This window comes from Aulonocara stuartgranti (genome assembly GCF_965226115.1).
Source record: "Aulonocara stuartgranti genome assembly, chromosome: 11".
NCBI lineage: Eukaryota > Metazoa > Chordata > Actinopteri > Cichliformes > Cichlidae > Aulonocara > Aulonocara stuartgranti.
Window position 1 is genome coordinate 19,194,955 of NC_138947.1, and position 21,473 is coordinate 19,216,427.

Here is a 21,473-nt window from a genome sequence, read left to right on the forward strand (position 1 = left end):
AATCACAATAAGTACAAAGCTCATGGCGATTCCAGTACAACTAAAATGATTTGATTATGTAACCATGAAAAGTTATTCAAATGTATTTCTGCTATAAGTTTTGATGAAGACTTTACAATTACCGTGAACTAAAACGTGATAGTTGCAGTTGAGAAATCGTTAGTACTCTTGTGTTTTCTGGTTATGTAACGCACTTCAAGCTTGTCAGTGGAAACTGAAACAAACGCCTGTTGATTTTCCACTTGTCTGCTATAATTTGAATTCAAAAGATGAATATGATCTCACATAAAAGGCAACTCTTCATTAATCCACTCATACTCATTGCATGCACATACACCTTTGCTAACTCCTCTGCAAGGTTATCACAGTGCTGCTGTGTTTGTCCTTGACACTGACAAATGAGAGAAAGCTATGAAGCCAAATGCACCCCCCCCCCCCCCCCTTTTCTGTTGATATTCATACACAGTTTTCCTCACCTCGTTTACATCCTCGCCCACAACAGTTTGCTTCTGTAATGATTCAGATTGCCACCTTTTCAATTCAGGCACCGTTTGATCACCTGATTTCCCCCAAGCTTCTTTCAGGTAAATCGGAAAGATCCAATTTCCTTAAGTAATTGAATTCATTCTCATTTTAATAACCCAGAGCAACTGGAGTCATATAGCCCTTGCTACTGTAGGAGCCCGGTTTTACAAATGAAAGGAAGAAGGTGGATAGGTGGAGGACACAGGCGAGCTGCTGAAAGAGCTTTGACATGTGAGGTGATTCAAGGTCTGTCAGTAATGTGAAAGCTAAAGAAAAGAAAGAGAAATGGAAAAGGAAAGAAATGTGAAACCACATTCAGCAACCTCACACTCCTGTAGTCCTGACCCACAGTGGGTACACATAATTACTGTAATACAGTGAATATCAGGAAACAAAAATCACCTTCCCAAGTGGACCTGTGACCCCAATTTCAATTTAAACATTTTTTTCTGACTTTACCCTTCATCACAAAACTTGTATGCATCCTAAAATATCTGCGCTGATATTTAAGTATTATGCACAGTACAGTACTTACGCTGGACCCAGTTGCCACTGACTGGACTGAGAAAGTTTGGGTACAAGCCATGGGGTTTCTCAATCTTGTTCAAGAGTTTCCTGATGTTCATCACCTGCAAATCACATGCCATTAGGCAAGGGGAATTTGTATTATGCCATCACCTCAAGGCTGAAAGGCATTTTGCACAGAAATTGTGGTAATAGGAAATCAGAACATTCTGTTCAGCGCTGTAAATTGCAAAGGAAGGGTTATTCATATACTGAACCTTCTCCGTGTATACTGGATTGCTGGACAGCTCAGTCAGATGCACAAATTCGAGGTGAAGAGTCCCAAACTCAGCCAGGATACTGCTCCCGGCTGAGGCCCAACCCCAGCTCCAGCTGGTGCCACTACAACAGGGATGACATTCAAACACGTCCACTAAGTATCGCAAAATAGACAGTTCAGCAAGAAAGATTCATAGTAAATATCACTTATTTTTCCATGTAAATAATAATAAAACGTAACAAAATTTGGTTTATCTGTCTGTGCCCATGTTTGTGAGTGGTTAGATATGCAATGCCCACTGGGAAGTGTTAAGGAAGACAAGAAGAAGCCGGTTCAGTTACCCCGTCTGATGTTTGTCACCTGTCAGTTTTACTGTTTTTGATTCAGTTGATACTTAGCTGATCCTGACATTTTTTTTATAATTCTGAGAGGCTTACCTGCTGCTATTGCGCTAGAGTTTGAATATTTTATGTAAAGCTGTGGCTAAGTCATTATGCTAATTTGACACTGCACACATAGCCTGTGTTTCTCTTTAGTTATATATAGTATGTGCTTGTTTTTAAATTAGTAAAGCCTTATTAATTTAAGCCACATCACCTTATCTTTTTGTAGCATCAGGTATATGTAGTTGAGCCTGTAAAACATAAATATTGACCATGCTCAGATCTTTGTTTTAGGATCGGGTCTTTGTGAAACTGACACTGCTAACTGCAAATGCAGATTAATTACATTCACTGGTGGCATGCTGTGAACGTAATGGGTTTAATCGCTGTCCTAATCTTTTTGGTTTTATTCATACAGTCTAAAACATGCTCAACAGATAAGCATATTCATTTGGATGTAAGAGGAGCTAATAAAGCGTTTAACTTTCTATATGCTCGCTCTTTACAGGATTGCTCTGGTTTTCAAGTGAAAGCACAACATTATTTTGTTTGTGATTGCTTACCAGGATAACCTTCTGATACCCATCAATATCCTCTCAGTGAAACAAAGTCTGATATAATTGGAATTTTTCCAACTGCAACTCCGTATTTGAAGCTAACAATCTACTCATTGTGCTGCCTTTGTGTACAACTTTTTTACATGACATCAATTTCCTTGTTTTGTTTCCACAAAATTAAAGCACGAGAACTACTTTGGGACAACAATGTATAGTTTAAAAGGCATTTTTAGCTTTCTAGCTTTCCTTTCTGGTATACTGCCACTGCAGCAGCATTAAACCAAACTCCAGGGAAGAGCCTCAACACTTGCAAATCTCATTTTTTCCAAGGCCACTTGCAGACGAGATTCTTCAGATGTTATAGTATACGTCATATTCTCATCACAGTGCAGCTGAACAGAGCTGAACAAAGTACTCTGAGTGCTGGTCGGACCTCTCTGTACTCAGTCTCTGCTTAATGCACGAGGCTTTGCCTTTTATTTCAGATAGAAATCAGTGACCATCTCCTGCAATCTGTACAATGCATTCCATCCAAAGTGCACTGATCTAATTGAATTTTATATGTGGTTATTAAACTACTAATATCATAATGACAACATTGAAATTATAAATTCATATTTTTCTTCATTTTATGCATAAATGCCAAATGTTTACCAGTTCCTGTGATGTAAAGATGTTACGTCTTTGTCTGTTTATGTGAATATAAACAGCCTGTATCACATAGTGCTGCACATAACCATGACAGGCATTTTTCTGTGTATTTTGACATTTTGTCGACCAGTCAATAAATTAATAAACAATACAAATGTTAATTTCACTGACAATAAAAATCGGGTTATGTAATTCCAATTTAGTCAAATGAGTTTAAAAAACTCTCTCTTTGCCCATTAAATCTTGTATTATTAACCTAAGGTCATCACATTTCTGTGCTTTTTGTAAACGGCTTATGACACTGACCTAAGAAATAAAAACTGCAGCACATAACGTTCAGACGTTTAGAGAACTATTCCCAGTAGTTACACACTCCAAGTGGGTGCATTTTTAAAAATCTTTTTCCGATGGTGGTGGTAGTTTTAAAATACATAAAATTAACTTGGCAGCTGATGTGGGCTGGCCCTCTGTCTGGTAAAAATAAACTAATCAAAAGTCTATAAAAAATAGCCCTCTCCATCATCTAACATTAATTTATGTTCGACTGCTGTGATTGATGTTTGTTTAAAGTTTCATTATACTCAATGTCAAACTCAATGCCTTAATATAAACCTGGAAAAGTGTTTTAGAAACTGCACACCAAGGTCAGCAGTGCTGGCCCATTAGTTAGTGCGGGTAAGATCACTCAACAAATCAAAGCTTAGTGTGGTGAACTGATGCTTGTCAATGATTAGTTAGTCCATAATACATTAAAAGAATGACTTTACATATCCTCTAAGAGTTGCTGGAGGATATGTGATATCGGATAATGAATTGAGTTGAAATGTTGAGAAGGTGAGAAGAAAGGGGAGAGAAATGGTGGGAAGTGGCTGGCGAATGAGAGCAGAGAGGAATCAAAGAGTCTGGCACTCTGATAAATGCACCTATTAAAGGTTTAGGGGCTGCATCGTTAATACTTCTGGCTAGAGTCATATCTGATTCCCGCTTCAAGTGGAATCAATTGAAACTCAGTACAGGGCAGCAGGTGTTGCATTCGTTTTTAGAGGGAGGGGCATAGGGTGGTAGTCTCTGGAGTCTCTGGTAAGCAACATCACTGGCACGCATCTGTTAACCCTTTCACCTTCTTTAACAAACACAATCTATTCCATATCAGTCAGAAATATAATCGAGTGTAAGAGAAAAAAAAACAGATTAAGAAATGGAAATCAATACCACGTGTTGGGAATAATGTGCTTGGGAAAAGTAGGATCTTTTACATTTTAACTGCAATCATTTTAGCATTGTTTACGCTGTCATTTTAACAGGAAACATAAATTAAACACTACATCTAATGTTGTTAAGGGGTTTAAGTGCCGTTAAGAAGATCTTTAGCACGTTGAAGGGGTTTTTGGCTACAGAACAGGAAATGTGACATTGTTAATTTGTAAAAGGGGAATCTGTGAGTTATTGCATAATCTAAATTATAAGGTTGAGAGCAAAAAAAACCAAACACAAAATCAAGAATTTTATTAGCTAATATGTTATTTTCTCACATATTTTCTTCCTCTAAATATTCGACAAAGCTGAAAGAAGGCTCCCTGGAGCGTATTACTATAATGATAGTGATCATGACCATGTTCAAACTTTCTGTCAATTGAAACTGAAATAATCTGAGCGATTAAGAGTTTTTGTAGAAAGTCTACATATGCACTTCCTGTCAATCAGTTTTACCATACTGTTTTATATAATGTACACACACTAACACAGTAGTACACGCACTATATGCCATTAAACATACGAAGAATCTATCACAAGGAAAAAAATCAATTAATGGAAACTCCCCTGAACTGACTTCCCCAGGGTGCACACGTTCTCTCACACGCTGCATATGTTTACTTCCAAAGTGACGTGGGTTTGTTTTTGTGTGATACACTATGGGTAGTATGGTTCCTCCTGCCCATCTGTAGGACTGGCACTGTTTGTAATGTAGAAGGAATTAACTGTAGACTGAGGTAATTAAATCTTCCAGCAGCTGTCCAGCTTGGCTGGTGGGTTAATTGGTAGCAGGTGGAAGACAGGGGTGCCAGGAAGTATCTTATAAGAAAATACGATTAGTTAATGAGAAGAAGAGTCTGAAAGTTAAAACTTGGTCACGTAATTTTGATCCATATTCACATCATGATGTACATTTTACACTTTGTTGTTCATACATCATACGAGTGATGACAAGACAATAGTCACGTTGCATGAATGTAGGCCAGCAATGATAATTTGCCTGTCACAGCCGACCGACACAGTGCTGTTATCATTCATCAGTTTGTCAGATTTCTTTATTGTAAGCTTTTCAGTTCCGATTTCTGTCTCACTATAAAACTGTAAGCCACTTTTTTCCCCTCTTTATTTCCACTCCCGCCTAAAAAGGGTCAAACCCACATCCAAACAAGCGGAGAAGCAAAACTCCACGCTGGAAATTGCTCTGAAAATGAGAATAGCTCAAAGTTGTGCTGCATGACTGTGGCATTAAGAAGATCATGTCAACACAGATTCTAGATTAGAAAGGCAATAGTTTAGAACAGATTGAAAAATTAACACTGTTCATTTAAAAACGTGCAAATATTATTCAGACGATCTTCTGAAGTGGTTATGAACACAGATTAATTCTTATCTAAATGTCATCTGCATTATGAAGCTTAGCCTGCAGCTGATCCACTGTCAGTAAACAGAGCCTGTGTGACTGGGATGTTTTTCGCTTTCCTTAATTGATGTTATCGCCACATTCAAACAACATCTATCTTACTTAATGACAACTTGCATGTTGAACTTTGTTTTTTTTTTTCTTCACAAAAGCCAAAGTTTTGCTCACTCCTGAATGTCAGAAAAATGTGATAGCTTTCAATCGTCTTTTATCAGAGAAGAAGGACAGCTGGACGCGATGACTTGTGCTGAGACTCACCTCCCGAGATTGATGACTCCTCGGGGTATTCCTGTTGGTGTGTTGAAGGCAGGCAGTAGCTTCTCTCCCAGCTCCACTGCTTTATTTTTGAACAACTGAAGAGAAAACACAAAATACAACTTGGTGAATATTAACTGACAAAAATACAGTATGCATACAGTCATGCAAGTACATCTATGTACATCCTTACTGCTTCCACAGGGATTAAAATGGTAAGTAGCAGTCAGGCGCTGCTAATCAAATGCACTTGATTAACTGATCATCAGCAAGTGTGAACACCTCTAATAAAAGCAGAGGCTTTGACTGAGCATGTACGTGTGTGTTATCATGACACCACAATCTTCCCAAGAGTGCTCAAACTGTGCAATACTAAGAGAAACTACCCATCCCCCATCAGAGAACAACATCTCAGACTCGAACATTTAACATGCTGACTGAGCTCTGTAAAGTTCATGACATAGCAGCACAGCTTAGATTTGCAAAGTTGCATCTAAACAAACCATAAAACTTGTGGAACACTGTTTACAGGTTTGGACAGCGCTGTGGTATATTGTAATAAGCAGCAGCTATTACTACCTCCCACCAGTAGGTGGTACTGTGTTATTGTATGTGTTCTGAGCTTATGGAGAAAAAGTCCGGACCTCCACCATAGCCTCGTCTCAGTCCTCTGTGCTTGGTCTAAAGTTATTGTTGACCACAACCCACGCTACACGGGCAGTTGGAGCAACACTGCATAAAGTTACAACAAGCGCCATGTTTTGCAAAAACCAAACAGCATACCAACGCAAACACCTCATCCTGTCAAGCACGATGACGGAGGTGATTTGGGTTTGTTTCACAGCCACAGTGGCCTTGTTTCTTGGAGTCAGCCATGATCAAGTTGACCATCAACACCTCTGTATACCAAAGAATTGAATATGACACCATCTGTCTGACCATTAAAGCTTGGATGAAACTGGGCTATGCAGCAACACAGCGAGCCCAAGCACTTAAATGGGTGAAAAGAAAAGAATCAAGGTGCTGCATTGGCCCAAAGTCTAGACCTCAGCTAGCTATGCATAAATGAATCCCACAAACCTCAAAAACCTTTATCATGAAACAACACTGTATAGAAGAGTGGGTCAAATTTCCCCCAATAAATGTGACAAACTGATAAAGTAATAGATTAAATTACTACTTCAGGTTATTTCTGCTAAAGGTAACTCTATAATCTCAGACTGGATGTACTTTCACAGGAGTACTAAGAGTTATTTTTTAGATGACTGTAAAACATCCAGCGTGTGTGAATTAGCTTCTGTTTATTTCTTACTCATAAATAGTTAAACACGTTGCCTCTGACCACCCTCCCCCCTCAAAAGACAAACAAATAAAACAAAACCAATAATGTAAAAGCATTAACACAACTACTGTAATATTAAAATAACTCTTAGTTATGTGCTCTACGAAAGTCTATTTAAAACTGTACTCCCTTCACATCTGCACTAGCAACAGTCTCACGTCGAGGCAGTATCATCTTATGAGCTGGACTATCTTTCATCAAATCTCCATTCATTCTCCACCATTAACCAGAGGGAATAGTGTTTGGGGGGGGAAAAGGAAAAGAAGATAAAAGAGTAAGACATTGAAATCTCGACAAAGAGAGAGATGTCTTAGAAGACAAAAAGGTAGCTGAGCAGAGGTGAGATTCATAAAAGAGAGTGAAAACCTCAGAGGCTGGAGACAAGAGAAAGTGAATGAGGAGACACTGACGTGTTATATGGAGAGAAAACGGTGTAGCTGAGGACAAAGCGCAGTCAGAAAGAGCTCGTGCAGGAGAGCAGTGACTCAGCAGAAAAATCGAAGATGAGAAGAGAAATTGCAGCCAGATAGCTACAGCCCACTTAGCATGATTATTATTGTAGAAGAGAACTTTGCAGAGTCTAGTTTGAAGTGTGCAGTTGTTTTGAAGAGAATTTCAGAGTTCTATTAAATATTTACAACTGGCCCGTATATTCTTCACTCCATAACTATATAGGGAAGAAAAGAAGTTTAAAGCTGCCTCAGAGCCATTTGTTTGGTAATGGTTGTTTGTTACTGACTGAATCTGGTTCAGAAAACAATCACTGGGTTATTTTAATACTTGAGGACATTAAAAATATTAATGAGTCTCATATTGTTTTTACTTTTAGAAGGAATAACATAATTAAAAAAAGCTCCCATAAAACTAAAATTAAACATGAAAGTAAGAATAAGATTTTACTACAATGTAAAAAAGAACTTAAAATTAACATAAAAAAATTTAGTTATTGAGCCTTTAACTGTGATTTACAATAAAACACTAATGAATGAATCTGGATTTCCGCAGCGCATGTCATTTCACAACTTAATTACTCAGCAAATGAATAAATAATGAAAACTACTAATTAGTTGCGACCCCATCAAAAAAAAATTCAAAACTAAAACATTGATGTTAAAAAAGAAAAGGCGAGCCTGTTTCACAATGTCACCTTGTCCTTGGGACCAAATGGCGTCTCCATAGCAGACAGCATCAGTAAGAAAAGAAAAGTGCCATATAAAACCATAATTATATCTATACCTTAAATGTAAACTTTGCACAGTGGGTTATACACGTAATGTACTCATTTAAACTACACTGTACATATCCTAGTAGTATGTACATCACAAGAATAGCCAGAAACACAAGAAACTGCATCACAGAATATGAATGGTATTATTTTTTACACCCTTGAATACAAGGACTAACACAAAAACAACTTCACTTATGATGTCAGAAACTTTATACTGATAAGGACAGCAGTAAGAACAGGAATACATCCTACATACATGTAAAAAGAAAGTTTAAGATTAGCAATACTCATCAATAGAACCTGAACGATAAGCTGGTTGATATAACCTGTTTGCCAATATCTCCATATCAGCATTTAGAATGTCTGATAAGTGGAGATAAAAGTAAAGAAATAAATGGTAAATGGCCAGTATTTGTATAGCGCTTTTACTAGTCCCTAAGGACCCCAAAGCACTTTACACATCCAGTCATCCAGTCATCCACCCATTCACACACACATTCACACACTGGTGATGGCAAGCTACATTGTAGCCACAGCCACCCTGGGGCGCACTAACAGAGGCGAGGCTGCCGGACACTGGCGCCACCGGGCCCTCTGACCACCACCAGTAGGCAACGGGTGAAGTGTCTTGCCCAAGGACACAACGACCGAGACTGTCCAAGCCGGGGCTCAAACCGGCAACCTTCTGATTACAAGGCGAACTCCCAACTCTTGAGCCACAATCGCCCCATATAAAGAAGACATGCAAGATACACCCTTCAACCATATTCTGAGTGTTGATGTTGCATAGTTTGTCTACTAGAGGGTACTTTGCAACAACATGTATTTTGGACGCCACAAACAGCTACAAGCCTAACTGAGGACAGTCGGCCAGGGAATAACTGAGTAAATAAATAACTACACATTACACACATTAGGGAAATCTGTTTATTTCTTATGTAAGTGAAATGGAAAAAAATCTCACCCTATATATTTAAATATCAGACTTTAACAAGATCTATGAGATCTCTCTTAGATCAGACACCGAATATGAGTCATAAAATTCCTATATCAGTAAGGCTGATATTTATAAAAAGAAATTTAATTATTATTGGTTTCAGACACTGTATTAGTTTAAGAATGTGTGTCTATTGAAAGATTTTATGGGACCGTGGTGGCAACAGTCACTTGTTAATTCTAGCTAGAACAGCCTCCCCCTTGACGTGTGTCAGTGCACATCTGTGTGCGTCACACTCGCTCGAGTCCCCTGGTTCTCCATTTTATCAGAGAGCGCGGTAATGACCCTCCGCCTGGTCTCATCTCTCTTCATCGCCCCTTTCTACCGCCAGTGCTGCGCGATAGTGATGGGATTTCCGGCTCTTTTTAGAGATCCGGCTCTTTCGGTTCGGCTCACTAAAAAGAGCCGGCTCTTTCGGCTCCGAACCGGCTCTTCAGGTTGTTTTGTTGCTTTAATTAATTTATTATTAACAATAATATAAAATTATGCACAAAAAGAATTACTAACGTAAAACAAAGTGGTTTTATTTATATACCGGTATGTTTATATATAAATGTATGCGGTGGCCCCTAGAGACAAAACACGTACAAACTCCGAAAAACATTTCTAGCATGAACTGAACTTCCAAAGCAGAGCTACTAGATCACTTAAATGACACAATTGAAAGCATGTGTGTATTGTTTGTGTATTTATACACAGGCACTCATATATATTCAAATAATTTAAAAAAAAGTTCATTTACCTGTTACTACCACACACCAAATCCGGTTGTTGGTACTTGCTGGCTTGTGTAGCCACAAGATACCAAAAGCTCCACACTGCGCCCAGCATCCTGGAGCACTTCTGTTGTCTTTTGTACGTGTTTTGAGTTTTTATGTGCTTCTGAGTTTTTACATGCTTCGGAGTTTGTACGTGTTTTGGAGTTTGCACATGCATCAGAGTTCGTACGTGATTTGAAGTTTGTATGTGCTTTGTCTGTAGGGGCCACCGTAAATATACTTTTATTTATTCACTCCACATAAAATGTAATAAATAAATCATATAATACAAAAATCAACTATTCACATTTCAACTTTTAACTATTTAAATTTTCAGCTTTTTCCTTTTACAAATTTAAAGTGAAAACAACACAAAACACTGCAAACCACAACACAATTAAATATAAATTAAAATATCAAAACAAAAAGAACATGCATATTCTCTGTCATATGGGCCTGGATGAATAAACTTTCTGAATCCTTTATCATCTGCAACCGAAAATAGTTGTGGATGATTACTATACCTTTCTAATGTCACGTTTTTGTCCCTGGCTCTCTTTCTCTCTCTCTCTCTCCCCCTCTGGCTCTGTTCCTGCTACTGAGTGTAACTACCGCCCCTCCTCCCTCTGCCCAGTGTAAAGCACAAGGCTCACGTGCAGGCGAGAGAGAGAGGGTGAGAGAAAGAGAGAGTCAGAGAAAGTAAAAGAAAAAAAACCCCACGTGACGGCTCGCGATAAGGAGCCGGCTCGCGTCGTTCACGTCAAAGAGTCGGCTCTAAGAGCCATTTCGTTCGCGAACGACCCATCACTACTGCGCGAGCAAACTAGAAGCCCAAAGGCACAAACACACACACACACACACACACACCCAAAACCAACACAAATGCAACTCTGTCCTCGTTTACGTTTTGCATTTGCGTCTATTAAGGATTCACAACAGAAAGATACTTTAGATCATGCAATCAATCACATTTAAATGAACTCCCTTTACTACATTAAGTAACAGACAAACATGAAACAGAAGCTGTTGATTATATTGCATTCATTTATTATTGTTTGCTTGTTTATAAATTACATGATTAATTATAGTAAAACCCCTTTGGCAGGCATCGTCTCAGTGCACAGCACACAATCTAAATGAAAGGCCGTGTTCGTAAATCTATCTTTGCCGACACGCCACTGCTCTCTTGTGCCACACTCAGAGCCTCCTCCAGCACACGAGCTTCCATCCTGAAGTGCTACTGTAATTGCACTTGCATCTTGTCCAATGTGAAGCTATGAGTAAAGTCCATGATTGGCTGGATTTACATTTCTTTCTGTGTTTGTTTGTTTTTTTAATATTTAAGACTCCCTGCAGGGATGAAAAGGATGGACGGATGGTGGAGCAAGGCAAAGAGCAACGCTGATAGAATGTGACAGCCGACAGGTCACTTTCTTCTCTCTCAGTTGAAATTTTCTGTCAGTTGGCAGATAGGAGGCTGGACACAAATGGCTTTTCTATCAGCTCTTAACTGCTGAAGACACACATCAAGCATGGAGTCATCTCTCTCAAAACAAACATCATCAGAGTCCAGTGGAGAGAAACTTTTCTTGGTCTGCCACTTCTGTTTACCACTAAAAACTTCTGAGTCCTCACTCCAGGGAACATGGCACATGGGAAAAAGAGGTCTATGCACTCTTCCACATGCCCAGATTTCAGTGTTAGTAATTTTGAACCTCTGTTTCCTGCCACTCTCTGCCCCAAACCCCTTTGTTCTTGTAGTTGTGTAACATATTTTTCTGTTACAGTTATTGTGGCACAGTAGATGCTACAGTCACCACAGTAATAAAGCTAATATACAATGTTGATTCACATAAACATTCCCATCAAACTTAACTGAAACCAAACAAATATTTAAATTCTGTTGGATACTAGAAAATATATTAAAAACACAATCAGGACCATTATAGTCCAGCAATTTTTTTTCCATCTTCAGTAATTTATATGGGTTTGATGGCTCTATGTGGAAGGCTGGATGTAATAAGAGCAGCACTAACATCCTATACAGAAAAAGCAGGCACTGTGACCGGCATAACAATGACTGCGTCAGCTACAGCGAGGAGAAGCTAGGGTGTAAGTGGGTTGCAAAGCTGCTTGCAAATGCAACCGCGAGCAGGCTAATGCAGTTTAAATATTGCACGCAAAGCCATCAGCTGATGAGGGGGATGATTATTGAGCTTGGCTGATTCAGCAGGGTTTTAAGACAACCTTAACGTAGCCTCTCTGAACTTATGCTAAGCTTAGCATTATGAAAAGTAGAGTGGGCTAAGAGCTGCAGCATGTTTGATCACAGAATATATATATATACTGATCACACCTTCACTAACAAATCGAACATGGACAGCAAACATTTGAACTCTGTCGCATTAAAGAATAAGACATATTTTTCCTGTGTTGCAAAAGTTTGATAACTGCTTTCATCCCCATTTATCTGAGAAGGGAGAAAAATAGAATTTTACCAACCTCATTCTTCAATCGTAAGCTAAGTCCCTTATTCATGCATTTTTTGACTCTTCTTAATGTTTCTTGGCAACTTTCCCTTTTCTTCTTGTCATTTAGGACACATTATCATGGGTGATTAGACAGGTGACGCACATGGTGAAAATATAATGTGGCAATAAATGACTAGGACGGCGTTTTAGCAGCCAGCAAAGAGCATCATCAGCTGCTTGAATCCCTCACTCTCTGTGTCACTGGTGCTGAAGTGAAAATGGGAGTCTTTCGATGTGAAAACAAAGCCTTGTCTCTTCTACACCTGCCATCATTTCCTCTTTACTCATACTACAGAGATGCAGGAGACAAAGCTAACTGAAAACCTGACCTGCGTAAGATGACACAGGGGTGGCATGCAGCAGGGTCATCATGTGCAATTTGAAGGCAAATTTCATCCAGGGGGCTGGTTTGTGGCTCCTTGGATTCTATCCTCTATTTCTGAGAGCAAAGCGTATGCAGAGTGCATGCATAATCATATGTTGATTGCAGTTCAACACGGATATTTTCATGCAACTAGTTACCTATTTAAGAAGAGTTCATTTGAAATCACTTCAGGTTTCCTTTGATCGACAAGTAACAATAAAATCTAAGAAACTCAGTGGGTGAGTACTGGCGTTTTGAGAAACTTGGTGCCTAGCTGAGAAAAATAAAGGCATTTTCCTTTAGACCAGAGATCTATAATTCATATTCTGGCAGCTTATGAGTACAGATCTTCAGACTAATCTCCTACGCATCCCTCAAAGCTCAGCATTGTGTGAGTCTGCAGTAGTTTTCTCACAGATTTTTCCCTTTGTTCTGACTTGCAGAGGAGAGCTGCTGGTCAAAAATACATGTATAAAGCAACTTGCAGGCAGCAGGGAGCAGTTGTGATTACTTTTGTATCAAAAAAATTGTTATTTGGATGGGTTTTTTGTGATGCAGGGACTTCTCATGTGGAAATATAAACCATCCCTCTCACTAACAGCAGTGATCATTATCCTTAAGTTAACCTAATGGTTGGGACTTTGTTGCAAGATTCAGCAACTTTTCAAAGAAACTTTTTTCACTTTTTTATACAAATTACAGGTGAGGCACACATCTCTCTTTTTCTCTACGGTTTAGCGAGCTGTAGCAGCCAAGGAGAGTCTGTGCACTATGCAAGACAAGCTTTTAACTTTCTTTTTATAGTCATTATTTCACTTCTAAATATAGCTAAAATCTAAACACAGCCACTCGCAACTTATGTGTATGGTTAGATCTTACATCTTGTTAGATGACATTCCAGTTATAAGAAAATCTTTGAATACCGTTTGCTAATTAGGACAGAATTTTTAATTCTGGCAACACAACAAAGGATGCTTAAAACTGAACCGTCTCTAACGGCTTGCAATTAACAAGAAATGAAAACCTTGTAATGACGTCAGCCACATGATGATGAGCCAGGGACAAAACAGAAAATCGTGTTTGTGAAATCACTTTGTAGGCAACACATCACTGTACAGCAAAACGTGTTTATTTTCCAATTCTAATTCATCTGCTAACTATATATTACATTGTCATAACATAAAATGAGCAATGGCAATTTTCTACACTAAGGTGACATCTTCAGCATTGCAGAATGACTTCATGTATTCACATTAGTAATATATCTAAAACAAAGTGCTCTTTGTTTGAACTAATGCTCATGTTCTGCTTACCTGTAGTAAATTTTGTATCTACTTAATAAATATTCTGATACATTTCCATAACCTATAGAGGTCAAACCAAAAACAGCTTTTGTTTTGTAAATTTGAAAAGAGATCAGTGTTAATAGAAAAAAAAGGGACACTTTTGGCTGCTGTTTTATTCATAAGGGATCGCCAAAGCAGGTAGCTTTGCATGTTTGATTTGGCACATTTTTACACCGGATGCCTTTCCTGGTCTAACCCCCAGTGGGATTTGTCTCTTCTTCAGGGATCCAAACAGATCTTTCACTTTTACTAATCTTTCACTTGTTAGTCTTAGTATAAATATACCATAATTTTCTTTCTTTTCCCATTTCTCCTAAAACAACTTGTCAGCCTCCAAATCCTACAATGAATACCCCTATAATCTGTTTTTATGTGCACAGGTTAATTATGCTGAACATACAGTTTACAGAGTCAAAGCTGGGAAAAGCTTCAAATAACAAAATCAGGACTTTTTGAGCCTAACGTCAGCTAAAGTTGAGCTCCATGCGACACCTCAAACGATGTTTAGTCAGTAAATGATGGTGCTGCTTTTGCTGTGGAAACAGAATCCACTTTCACCACAGACTTAGTAAATCACAGATGTAATACACAAACACATGCAAAAAGACATCTGCAAACGAGCAAATTGAGGGAATGGTTGTAAAACATATTTACATGTTTCATCATAACTTGAACTGTGCACCCGTGGGGGTGTTTTAGCTGTGTTAGATGGAGTAATTATTTTGTTTTGGAAAATGGTCGTCCTACAGTTGAAAGTTGGAAAAAAAAAACCAAAAAAAAAAACCAAGAACACATTAAAACAAGGTTCAGGTTTGCTGCAGGCTGAAAGATAGCTGTGGTTTAATTCTACTGAGGCTCCAACAGGACACTCATTTTCTCAGCGCGAGGCGAATGGAACGCATTCTTTACAATTCTTTATAAGTAGCGGGTGCACCTTGTTTAATTTCTCTCCCAGCGGCATTGGTCATTAGTAGGATCCTTTTCTGTCCTCTTTATCTTAATGAGCCTGATAGGGGAACATAGAAATATTCCAAATAAAACAGACACCGTGCAGGTATCTCAGTGACTAGTTGCAGATGTCACTGATTGAAAGGAATATTACAAGTCTCAGCTTCAATAGTCTTCCCCGGTACATCTACCCTTTCAACTGGATCTGACAAGACTGACAGGAGGAGACCCTTTGATGCACATTGATTTCGTTCTTCATTTCACAAGCTGCTGGTGCGAGCTGACTGAAAAGCAGACAAGTCCACAGCTCACAGCACCATCATTTTACTATGCTTCAACAAGTCCAAATCTCACTACATCAACATTGTTGCCTTTGACCAAGCTTTACCCCTACTTTGAATACTGAGCTACAGATGGTAAGCTATATTTAGCCACAGTGGTGTGTAACATTCTCAATGAATATTCAAGGTTAATTTGGGCAAGATAGTAGAAGGACTGCAAAGTGTTCTTTTGCTTCTCTGTAAATCTTTACTATTGCCAATGAGGGAATTGTTTTAAAAGCCTAAACGTTATCCGAGCCAGTGGTTTCACTGCAAATTCCTATTCCATTGTTGTACCCCACTCACGTTTCAACATCTCAATCTGAAAAGCTGGCACAGTGACATAGCAGGCTGGGTTTAAGACGCACTAACTCGCAGCACGCAGTCTCACATCAGCCCCTGATGTCGTAAATCAAAAGTACTCTGCATAATTTATGCAGCATACCATCGCCTGAGAGCGAGTAGACGAACATGCTAAAACAGATCCAATAAATTAGACATGAGGACTTGCCGAAAACAAACGCAGTGGTAAAATGGAAGTACCCACCAAAGCCCAAATTGGAAAACAAACAAGTGGCGGCTGCTCAATCAAGCCCCCACTGGAAAGAAGCAGCTCTAAATGAGTCCAAATTACAGCTATACTGTTAAGCAATGTTCATCAGCTTAAACGTTCCTCTCTCAAGTGCACGAGCCGCCCACAGACTTTCTGCCCCTCCTTTTGACCCACTAAACTGGGCTTATACAAATCATTCCAGTGTGCCGGCTACTGCCTCTGTATTATGTAGCAAACACAATAGCTGTTCTTTCTGTCAGCTTAGTGATGCAATTATTGAAGAAGATGTGGGTGCTGGTTGTAAAAACAGAAGAGGTCATTATTCAGTTGTTTCAACTTTAACATGTTCTTTCCATATTACAGGATAACCACCAAGTGGCAGTATATGCTTCAGTTTTGATTTGGGAACCAAAATGGTACGTTTTATCATCCAAAGCTGCTTATTTTGTGTTATTGCAACACAGTGTCTGCATGAAATGGAAAAAAAATAAATAAAAAGAACAGCCAGAGGGAAGACTTAATCCTACTCATGTTTTACTGTGTTTTTTAAAAATAAATACACAGAGACTCCACATGTTCGATTTATGGAGCCATCTCCAAGCTAGCCGACGGCAAATCACTTTGAATCATTGTCTTAGCACCTTGAGAGATAATAATATTGGCACACTCCCCACCTGTGGCATACAGGACAAATAAAACAAGCTTGTCCGTCACATAGCAACGCTGTTATACCCGTTTACGTATTGACAGATGTCATAGATGATCAGTCCTCGCTGTACCAAAGGAGCAGACATCAATAATTCAACCTGCAATTTGCAGGGTGCCACAACCTTTCCATCATTATTACTATGGAAGAGGAACAGGAAGAAGATGGGGCTGATGGTGTCAGATCCAATTCTCATAAGGGCCTTAACAGTCTCACAGGCTCGGTGTAGGAGGACAACAGGCACCTACTGGCCCACTCAGCTAGACACAAGAGCTAACAGGTACCTTCCTGTGTGGGCATCGACAGACAACGCTCCCAGAGAAACTGTAGGAAATCTAAGAGCTCTTGTTAAAGTGTAAGAGAGAAAAACTGTCTGGGACTGCGCCTGTGAGCTACATGCAAATGGTGAAGACATCACAACTCTGTGTAGGAGATGGATTAAAGTTTTCACACATACTTTGTTATATCCTGTGAGAAACTTGCAGGCTGCAACAGAATGTAAAACATTTGAGACCCAACAGAATAATGCAGAGGCCGTAATGTTCATTATACTCCCTCAGTGTGAAAGTGCTGTAATAGTACTGCATTAAAAATAAGTTTCAGGGAGGTGCTGGAGGGCAACCCAGACTGCCATGAAAAGCGGTTTACCCCACTGAGAACATGAAGGTTCTGTGGCACAAGAGGAAAGCTCTCAGAATGATCACAATTAGGATAGTCTAAGGTAAATCTGCCCACCGGATTTAAAATTCCCTTGGTGAAGTCTTTGATGTTTTGGAATAAATGGAGTAAATTTTGCTGAAAAATTAAGATGCATGTTAGGTTAGGTCACATTTTACTACACTGAGCAAAGACAACGTGAAAACAAAATGCCAGGTACAATTTATTCTCACATTTCATTAACTTGCAACATACAATTTGTTTACATGTCAAATTCATGCAAATGAAATATGTGTTTGAAGTGACACTACAGCACTCTTCCTGAAGCATGAAGTCTCTGGTATTTGGCACTTTGTTGTTCAGACAGCCTGTCGTTATCGGATAATAAGAGAGAAAAATGTCCTGCTGGTGCCGCAAGAGAAAAAAAAATCAGTCACCAGTTTCATTAGGAATAATTGTCTGGACACCATGAATGTTTCTACAAACGTTCATAGCAAGAGAATTGTTGGAGTATTCCTAAAGTATTTCCTAATATTCATGACATTCATGACCCTTTTGTTTTGCACACAAACAGGATGTACTTGCCTTTATATATGGCTTCTCTAACTGACCACCCTAAGCGCTGAAACATCCATCTCTTGTTTTAAAGAGTTCACACTTCTTAATCTAAGATATTTCTGAACACTGAACAATAATACCGTATATACCTGTTGCTGGTTCTTCAAAAGAGATGAAACGATCTGAGAGAAAAAAATGCAATTTCACGAGTGGTAATGAGATCTGGGGAATATAGCGCGATGAGGGGTTGAGAATAAAGTGCCTCAGTTGAAAAGAGAGAGCGAGAGAGAGAGATGGGGGTTTGTGGTAGGACTGGGATGAGAGAAGGCAAGATGAAATGAGGAAGATCACTCTGGCCTAGTGCGGATCAGTGGTTCAGTTGGCAATATGTGCTAGTTGTTTGTGGAGTGTAAGAGAAAGATGCAAAGAGAGAGGCCGGGTTTCTTTAAAAGCCCCTGATGGCAGCGCCGGGCTTCAAAGCATCGGCTGCCTCATCAAAGACTCGACTCAGTGAAGGATATGGCCACTGTGATGCCTCGTATGCGGGGGAGCGACTGTGTGTGTGTGTGTGTGTAAGCTGGAGTGACAGATGCTTGCCTGAGAATGTGTTTCTCTAAATTAAGAAAGCACATATCATACTTTTAATGATTAACGAGTCCAACGTGAATCTTCTATTGGAGCTTCAAACAGTGGTTGCCAAGAAGGAAGGGATATCAGTCCAAGTAGCACACATGTTATTGTGTAGCTTAGCAGTTACCTGCTAAAACCACTAACCCATTGAGGTATAGATCCCTGTGGGTGTCATGTGGTGTGTAGCAGCTCGAGGGTGGCAGTAAATCCGCTGGGGTCTTGTGGATTGCGGGGTTGGGTCTGTGTGGATCAGAACTGTTTTAGCACATTCCCACAGATGATTAGGATCTGGGCAGTGGTTCGTCTCCATGGTTGTAAACTCCATGGTTAAACTCCATGGAATTTAAACCGGTGTGAAAAAAGACGCGCGCGCGCACATGCACATGCACACACACAAATCAGGTCTTCCTACTTAAGGCTGGCTTTCCCTCTTATGTTGCAATATCCAACTTCACAGATTTTGAAATGTTTACATCCTGGGTATGAAAATGATTTTGTCTGTTGTTAACACCTCCCTTAGTTAAGACATCATTTTAAATTGAAGTCATGCATTACTGAGAGTGTGACCACTCCTTCCAACTGTCACCTCTGCCAGTCTGAGTCACTGAATTGGATGTCTTGATGGTGTTGATGGATTTTTTTAGACCACTAATAATATGGAACGCCTTTTAGTTACTAGTACTGTACCTTTAACAAGTCTGTGCTCCATGGTATTGCTACAATAAAAGATGATGACGATATCACTGTATCATCTTTTATGTACAGTCAAAATAACCCTAACCACACAAATGCAGGGATCTATTGTTTTCTATATTGTAATGTAACGATTAATTTTACCTTTCATTTGTTTTAATGTTGTAGCTGTTTGGGGTTTGTCTTTGGAGAGCAGTTCCTGTTCTGAATGACGGAAACTCTCTGTAATATATCCTTGTTGAAATAAACAAATAAATAGAGCCTACATAATCACCGAGCCTCTGTGGAGTCTGGAAAGAAAAGGCAATTCAGTTTAACACAGTGCACAGGCTGCTTAGGGTAGATAACTGCCATTCAGGCCCTCAAAATTTAACTGCTTTTCCTCGAAAATCGAAACATGTAAGACACTTCAGAAACTCAATTTCACAAGTTCTTCAAAAGGGGTAAGTGCACAGGCAGCAAGTCACTTCTTATAATGATAGACATTTTATCAGCTAGCTGTAACACCATATATTTTTTAAAAGCAAGAAAGAAGTTGATACAAGCTCGCAAAGTCAAACTGGATTCTTTAAGATTAGAAATGGCGAAAAGTGGCGTAAAAAGCTAAAGACTTCATGACAGTGAAAAGTACTGCAGATGAGAAAATGTGCAATTATACTGTATCTTTGTCAGTGCTCGTTTTATCTGTGCCACACCCTGATACAAATACAGAGTGGTTTTAACAAAGGTGATTTATTGCTGTTGAGCTTATCTGCAAATGCAGAGATGACTTTTTCTTTTTTGGGCATATGTAAATGGAGCACAGGCTGCACAGAGTCGGAGAGAATCGAAGAATAGGGTCACGCAGGGGTCGTGCACAGCTTCAGTATCAGGCAAGCAGACCTTGAATCTAATAGAAAAACTGATGCTTTTTTCATTTAACATGAATTCAATAATAAAGAGATTTCGACCTGAGTTTAAACATTCACTCTAGTAAACATGCTTCACTTTTTTTAATGCAACAAGAGTAGTTTAGTGATATTTCACTTAGCCTCCTAAAATATAACATGTAATGATTTTTTTCCCCCATTGCAGCACAGAAAATACAAGAGTGCATATTCTCTACAGTCTGGTATGCCAATCTTCTTAAATTTCAAATCTTGTCGCAATTTAAAATAAATCCCTCGCTGTAAATTCACCTTTCAAAACAGTCAAACACAAAAATGCACTGTTTCATTAAGAATGTAGTACTGTACTTTCGTTCACCTACAGAGCCTGAGCTCGAGCGTGCTCCTTGTGTGTCGTGTGTCCTTGAGCGAGACATTTAGTTTCCATCAGCGGCATGGCAGCCATTCAGGTGATCCTCTGCTCTGAAGAGCAAAGTCAAATGACAAATTCCCTGTGGGCAGCAGCAGTACAGAAATAATCTAACAGGAGGGTAAACGAGTTGAATTCACACTGAATGAGTTGAATTCAGACATCAACCCACTGTGTAAACTCTCAAAAAACATTAACCATGTTTTTAGACGTGCCTTCGGGCTTCAGTCAGCTTCTGTTCTATAACACTACGGAGGCTTCGCTGATGACATGTCATTTGTCTGTGATCTAACTCGCTCGTTTCTGCCTATATAGAAATCAACCCCTTAGGATAAAAAGAATAATGTGAATTCCACCCGATCTTCCCTGTTATGATGGATCCCCCCCCGATTCTTTCAACACCAACCTCACATCCATTAGGCAATCATCATCTCTGACTCTACCTCGGGGACCTGCTTCTACGGCACTGCATTCTTCTCTGCGATTGGCCTGGCAGGCTTTCTGTTGCCTCGCTGTTGCCATGGTTTCGACTTGAGCTGCGCTGCAGTGTTTGCTAGCTCCATCTGTCTTGGGTGTCAGCTGGGTGGAAAATGCTGTGATTCCACTCATTTTCTCAGTAGGGGGTGGCATCCATCCTGCTGCCACTCCTCTGTGTCTGTGCTAGCACAGATCAACACGGTGCCTGACTCAAGTTCACGCGCAGCTCGACAGCAAAGA

At 39.5% G+C, this 21,473-nt stretch overlaps 1 protein-coding gene across 5 annotated transcripts in view; it reads right to left on the reverse strand.

Annotated features, from left to right (window-relative positions):
* Positions 1 to 21,473, reverse strand: part of LOC309717104 (mannosyl-oligosaccharide 1,2-alpha-mannosidase IC) — a 213,546-nt gene that overhangs the window by 12,506 nt on the left and 179,567 nt on the right. For 4 of the 5 annotated variants that reach the window (XM_082551397.1, XM_082551393.1, XM_082551395.1 and 1 more), the window contains exons 5-7: positions 5,833 to 5,927; positions 1,308 to 1,434; positions 1,061 to 1,154 (exon numbers count right to left, since the gene is read on the reverse strand). In XM_082551397.1, coding sequence (XP_082407523.1) covers positions 1,061 to 1,154; positions 1,308 to 1,434; positions 5,833 to 5,927 — 316 coding nt within the window. The remainder of the gene's footprint in view (positions 1 to 1,060; positions 1,155 to 1,307; positions 1,435 to 5,832; positions 5,928 to 21,473) is intronic. The other variant, XM_082551394.1, reaches the window with a different exon arrangement.